The sequence below is a fragment of the Sinocyclocheilus rhinocerous genome, unplaced genomic scaffold (assembly GCF_001515625.1).
Source record: "Sinocyclocheilus rhinocerous isolate Xijiao unplaced genomic scaffold, SAMN03320098_v1.1 scaffold559, whole genome shotgun sequence".
NCBI lineage: Eukaryota > Metazoa > Chordata > Actinopteri > Cypriniformes > Cyprinidae > Sinocyclocheilus > Sinocyclocheilus rhinocerous.
Window position 1 is genome coordinate 125,934 of NW_015635536.1, and position 7,342 is coordinate 133,275.

Here is a 7,342-nt window from a genome sequence, read left to right on the forward strand (position 1 = left end):
GGCTCGATGCATCTCCTGTAGCTCATCGTGTCCGCTGAAGAGGAGTAAACTGCTCTTTTGAAGGAAAATAGCTAAGAACACGACGAAAAACGCTTTCCTACGGGCGACAGATGATTCGCTTCATGAAGGAAATTAAATCTGATGAAATAGCGCGCAGCACGCTGCTATAGCTCACCTACGTGCGCCTCGGGGCGGTGCTAAGCTCTATTTGGTCAATGAATTGGCGTGATGGTATAAGGGCTTCAGACATTCGTGATTGAGGTACGAAACAACTGTCGTGTTGTCCGTCCTGACTAACACGTGACAATCCCTCAACTGGGGTAAAAACTGTTTGAGAGCCAGGAAGACTGCTAGCATCTCCAAACGATTTATGTGCCAGCCACGATGCACCTCTGTCCAGACTCCACAGACTGGACATCCTTGATGGACCGCTCCCCAGCCCGTAAGGGACGCATCCGTAGTGATCGTCTTGCGGCGACACAACGTCCCCATCTGGACTCCTTCTTGAAGGAACTGGGGTCTCATCCACGGGCTTAGAGCACGAAAGCCCTTGCGTGTCACCGTAATTCTGCGAAACGGATGACAGTGATGTGAGCTCTATTTGGTCAATGAATTGGCGTGATGGTATAAGGGCTTCAGACATTCGTCACACCGAAGATGTTCCCAAAGCGATGACGTCATCGCAGCATCGAAGTGAGCCTATGAGAGGGAACAAGATGGTCATTACAGCTTCAAAATTCCATGCCTGCTTTAGGTGGTAGTTGTTCTTATTTGTGCCTCCTACCAACTTTTACAATGTTGCATGCGATTCTGCTGTTTAACATGTTACGCTTGAACAGTTTGTGCTCAAACATGCATATGCTTACCTTTCTCTGTACTTCTACATCTCTTTTCCTTCAGACATTTCACATTCATGCATTTGGCAGACACTTAAAGACTTACAAAGCAACTTACAGTGCATTGAAGGTATATATTTTTGTCAGTTTGTGTGTTCCCTGGGATTTGGTCCCATGATATTAGCAGTGCTAGCATCATGTGATGTGCTACCAGTTGAGCTACCGGGACAGAATTTAGATTCACTCCTCTCTGGAAAAATGCAATATTTTTCTTCACCTTTTACCATCCATCTTATGTAATGTCAGTCATTTCTTCTTTTCTTTACTCTTGGTTGGTTCATTTTTCCTAATAACCTGTCATGCTTAAACTGGTCACCATCTTTTTGTTCTTGCTTTGCAGTGGCAGAGTTTACAGACCAGCCGAGTGAACTGAAAGGCTTCTCCGTTCACACTCGTCTGGTTAACCTGAAAAACGTGTCACAGATTCCACAAAAAAATTAATCCACATTGATAATAATAAGAAATGTTTCTTGAGCACCAAATCCGCATATTAGAATGATTTCTGAAGGATCATGTGACACTGAAAACAGGAATAAATTATAGTTCTACACATTTAAAATATTAATATTGTGATGTGCTACCAGTTGAGCTACCGGGACAGAATTTAGATTCACTCCTCTCTGGAAAAATGCAATATTTTTCTTCACCTTTTACCATCCATCTTATGTAATGTCAGTCATTTCTTCTTTTCTTTACTCTTGGTTGGTTCATTTTTCCTAATAACCTGTCATGCTTAAACTGGTCACCATCTTTTTGTTCTTGCTTTGCAGTGGCAGAGTTTACAGACCAGCCGAGTGAACTGAAAGGCTTCTCCGTTCACACTCGTCTGGTTAAGGGGTCACGGGGGTTCGGCTTCAATATAGTGGGAGGCAGCAGGCGGAGGGAGTTCCTGCAGATCTACAGCATCACTCCCGGAGGACCTTCCATCCTTCACATAGGTAACAGCCCACCCCACATCTCTCTGCAGCCGCCCACTGCAGTACAGCACTGTGCTTACAAATAAGGGGATATTTCTTTGTTCTTTATAGGCTACTGCTGCTCTCTCTCTTTATACATATTACTCTTTGTGTCCCACCGTGGATTAGTGTTGTGATTGTGTGATTCTGTTGAACGAGTGTCTCGAGCTCCCTCTAATCCTAATGGCCTGCATGGAGTAATCCAGCTATCACTGTGTGCCGACACACATTTATAAGAAAAATGTGACATTATGAACACGCTCTCTCTCACTTTATTGTGACATGCATACTAACATACAACTGCATGCATCTATGAATTCTTTTTGCTCATTTATGAATACACACCTCTTTCACAGTACATTTTTAGATCAGTGCATTTTGCATGTGATAATGGATTAATACTGTATATAGAAATACTATATATATATATATATTATACTTTTTTAAAGAAAGTAATGCTTTTAGTCAGCAAATGATCAAAAGTCTATAATAGTGTAGTAAAATTAATCCACATTGATAATAATAAGAAATGTTTCTTGAGCACCAAATCCGCATATTAGAATGATTTCTGAAGGATCATGTGACACTGAAAACAGGAATAAATTATATTTCTACACATTTCAAATATTAATATTAAAAAAATTTCAATTGTAATTTTAATATTAAAATTACTTTCAATCGTAATAATATTAAAAAATATATATTATTTTCAAAACCATTAAAAATTGACTCCAAACCTTTAAAAAGTAGTGTGTATAAAATCTGTTTATTGAAGGTAAGATTTATTTAGTTGAATAGTTTCGGTTAAACCTTCATAATGAATGCAATTTAACACTTTTCATCTCTTGCCTCTTCCAGCGGATATTCTGGTGTACATCAATTATACCTGTGTGCTTGGCTTTTCTCACAAAGAGGTAGTGGAAATGTTGAAAGCCATTCCGGTGGGTCACACTGTGGACGTTGTTGTCCGAAGAGGCTACCCCATGCTCTATAACTCTGATGGCTGTCCGAAGATGCCTAATCCTAGGCTAACGGCATCCCTAGACCAGTCACTACATTTACCTCCACCAACCACCACCCAACCCCAGGCCCAGGCTCCTCTCCCATACGCTCAGCTACACCTCAACCACAACGGGCCCATGTGGTCTGATTTTGAGAGGGGATCCTCAAGGAATCTCAGAGTACGGGCATCAAGGTTCAGTTTGGATGCTAATGGTAATTCATCTCCATTTGCTTCTCCTTCAAGACAGCCATCATCATACCAGTACTCTAACGGGTATGGGAGTGGGTTCCTGAGACCACCACGCTCTGCCCGAAGTATCAGAAGGTTACAGAGTGCAGAACTGGCCAGCCAGAGTGACAGCGAGGTGGTGTCTGCGATTGGATCCCATAGGTGAGAGCATTTTATATATGATTGTCACTGCTATGTTTAGGATTGGGAGAGTTACGTTAAAAATGTACAGTATTTCACTACAGTTTACACAGAATACTTGCTGTAAAATGTCATTTGTAACATATTTCATTAGATTACTTCTTCGTACAAGTGGAAAAATCTGCCCGTGTTGTTTAAAAGTGAAAATATTTGCTTTCTTCATTACAAATACAATTTTGGGGGGGATTATTACCCTTCATCATACACTACTGTTCAAGTTTGGGGTCAGCAAGATTTTTTTTTAATGTTTTTACTCACCAAGGCTGTTTTTATTTAATAAAAATACAGTAAAAACAGTCATATTGTGAAATATTATTGCAATGTTAAATCATAATTTACTATTTGAATATATTTTAAAGTGTAATGTACTCTTGTGATGCATCTAAATTTTCAGCATCATTACTCCAGTCTTCAGTGCCTCATGATCCTTCAGAAATCATTCTAATCTGCTGATTTGGTGCTCAATAAATATTTATTATTACTGTGATGAAAACGGTTGTTCTGCTAATATTTGTGTGAACATCTTTACATACAGTTTTTCATGGTTCATTGATGAATAGAAAGTTCAAAAGAACAGCATTTACTGTCACTTTTGATCAATTTAATAAGCCTTTCATAATAAAAGTATTTTACTGACCCGCAAACATTATAGTGGATATAATCTGAAATGGAATTCCTTGATAGACTTCATCTTAAAATGTAATAGTGCCTGCTAACAGGTGCTAACATTTTAGCTTAGCCTAAAGCTAAATGTTGACATGACAATTTACTCTAGTTAAAACTATTTCTGCCACTCAAAATTTACTTCAAGACCCTGCTAAGTGTATAAAAAGACTTTTTACTAATCATAGGTGAATTTTTTTTCATGGAATGAGGCAGAAAATACATTATTTGTAGCTGTCTTTGCAATGCTAAAGGCTAAAGCATCTTTTTTTTCTTGAAAAGTACCACATGAAGAACTTCCCTTACAAAAAGTACAATGTTTTTGTTGTAGTAAAAGTGTAGTAACCATGGTTTCTGGCATATTGATTACCATTTGTGTAACCACAATTTAATTTTTTTTTACTAAATTCCATGGTTAAACTATGGTTAGTGTAGCAAAACCATGGTTAATTTTAACTGTAGTAACCATGGCTTTTTGGTTTTATTTGTAGCAAAAATATGGTTAATTTTTGTAAGAAATAGACAAACCAAATATTGTCATAATTTTGTTTTTTATTGGATTCATGATTCATTACTTCTGTATGTTATCAGTCTTCAATGACTTTTATTGTTAACAGCGCCCTCTGTCTGCTTCATAAGAGTGTTTCTGTGCTGTTCAATCAAAATTCTTTTTGAATTAAACTGTTTCTGTTTACCAATGTTTAAGTTGTAAACGTAACTGACTACAGTTACTTATATTTTCTATTTTTAAATACGTTAAGTTATATTCCGTCCCTCCTCAACCCTGATTATGATATATCAAGGTCTTTCTCTTTTCATCTTCACAGGGCCTCGTTTATCCGTAACCACAACAACAACTCTCTGTCCACTCCACCACCTCTCCGCCTGCACTCCTTCAAATCTTCTGAGAGTGACCTTTCCTCGAGTACTCCACCACCCATATCTCGATTGCCCCTGCCCCACATTGATGTAAGTCCAGGCCCTATCTCTTTCTCTCCTGGAGGAGGAAGGCGCTACTCTCATCTCCGTAAACCCCAGCATTCACTACTAACCCCACCTAGCAGCGCCCATTCTGACGGGCCTTACTTCACCTTCAACGGCACAGCCAGTGCCAGCAGTGGCAGCCCGAACAGCAGCATTCCTTCACCTGGAGCCATGAGCGCTGTGATCGGGAGTGGAGTTGGAGGAATGGCGGGTAGTGGGGAATTAGTCCCCGTTGTTTTGGCTAAATGTGAGAGGGGCAGCAATATGGGGTTCAGTGTCACGGCAGGAGGTCACGGAGGAAGACAGACCCTCGTGAAGAAAGTTTGGGACCACAGACAGTGTACCGGACTGCAGCCTGGAGATGCCATTGTGAAGATCAATGGAGCAGATGTACAGAGTCTCAGCTTTGCACAGGTAGGGATGAAGAGAATGGTATTCAACTTAAGATTTTTGTTATGGTGTACTTTTATTATTATTGTATATTTATTTGGTGTACTTTGATTCAAGGTCCAAAGGATTTTGCAAGAACACACTAAAAAGGGGGAGGTTATTCTGCTGGTTTACAGAGGGGGTACGTTATATGTTCACCCATTTCATAATACACAGTGTCCACATTTAAAAAATGGGATTTTCTGCATTTATACCTGTAAATAAACGTAAAGCTAGAATTTTGAAGGAATTTATAAGATTGTGAAATGTACAAGAAATATTTCAGATTCTGCCCTATTTAATCAATTAAGCAGATTTGTTACATTGACCATGTGATCATTTTGAAATATTCTCAAATCATGCTCCATAACACGCTCATCATATGCACAGATATTGAAATGGTTTATTTATAACCAATTTATTTATATTTTGAATAGATATGGGCTAATATTAGATACCAATAAACATTTTGTGAGATTGATTAGAACAGTGGTTCTCAAACTTTTTACACCAAGTACCACCTCAGAAAATATTTGGCTCTGCATGTACCACCATAATGACCAACATTAAAATACAGTAGCGTAGTAGGCCTAATTATTCAGCTACAGCTATGCACAGTTCAAAAATGAGGCAGTTTTATTCCTAATAAGAATATTTATTATTGTCGGCCACTTTAAACATTGTAAATACAGTTTTTTACGTACAGGTAAAAAAAAACTTAAACGATTAAATTAAAATGTACTGTACCTAAAAGTTAAATAAAAACTGTACTGTACTTAAATGTCAAGTAAAAAAATGCACAGTACTTGATAAAAAAAATTAACACGGGCATCATTTAGCCAGCTTGCAAACTTTTTAAAAGTGTTTTAAAGTGCCCCTATTATGGATTTTTGAAAATTACCTTTCATGCAGTGTGTAACACAGCTCTAAGTGAATGAAAACATCCTGCAAAGTTTTAAATTTCAAAGTGCACCGCAAGAAAGAGTTGACTCTGAATCATTGAAACGAGTCGTTTTTAAAACGAGTCCCAAGCAGTTTCATGTTGATGTCAACATGAAACATTAGCATATTGCCCACCCACTTGTTGTTCTTTTCGCGTTGGTCTGAATGAAAATGCAAAGCCATTCTTTGCCACTAGGTGTCACTTTTGGAGCGGTAAAAATAGCTGTTTCCCCGGTAACGCCGTACACAAAGCAGCACTGCTCTTACAAACACTGCTTTATCAGGCATTACAGGACAATCGGACCAATCACCTGTAAGGCCTCTGCGAATATCGCACAAATGAACGATTGAATCTCCGCATTCCACCGGAAAAACTAAGGACTCTCCTCCCCAGCTATCTACGGTCGTAAAGAAGATCAATGATCAACAGGGCACCTAATTGTCTGGACCTGCTTCCGGTCAAGGCCTGGTCCTTATCCCTTAGGGGGGATCTGAACTGCTTAAACCCTAACTCAAACTAGGATACAAACTATCTTTGTTTTACGGGCTTTCAAGGACCAGATGCGTGATACCCATGACCATTTAACACATAAATTGCTAAATCCGATAAACAGAAAGCGACAGATTAATAGCCCCATGTCCGAGCTAGAAGAATGGCAGATCTCCACCCGTGACAGTGTCATGACCTCAGGACATCTCCCCTCTTTCTCCCTGCATTCCAAAAGGGACACATCCTTTTACTACCTTCCAGAAAAAGCGCGCGGTTCTCCTGTTACAGACAAAGAAACAGAGAACTTACACAGACAATTCAAAAGACATTCGTATAAAAAGGGGGCAACCATATTCACAAATAATATGTTGGATGTCTTATATCTTGAGGTGTCAAAATGTAACCTTGCAACTTTAATCAGTGTTTTATTAACCTTTTAGTAGATAAGGTTATTATTAATGTGTGTAATATGTGAAGTTTAATCTTGAACGAATGGGCACGACAAATGCAGAATGTTGAAATGAAGTAAACTTTAATAGTATGTACAATA

At 38.8% G+C, this 7,342-nt stretch overlaps 1 protein-coding gene across 1 annotated transcript in view; it reads left to right on the forward strand.

Moving 5' to 3' along the window:
• Positions 1-7,342, forward strand: part of magixb (MAGI family member, X-linked b) — a 100,443-nt gene that overhangs the window by 65,108 nt on the left and 27,993 nt on the right. The window contains exons 8-12 of the mRNA XM_016561644.1: positions 901-966; positions 1,667-1,834; positions 2,711-3,245; positions 4,775-5,345; positions 5,439-5,502. Coding sequence (XP_016417130.1) covers positions 901-966; positions 1,667-1,834; positions 2,711-3,245; positions 4,775-5,345; positions 5,439-5,502 — 1,404 coding nt within the window. The remainder of the gene's footprint in view (positions 1-900; positions 967-1,666; positions 1,835-2,710; positions 3,246-4,774; positions 5,346-5,438; positions 5,503-7,342) is intronic.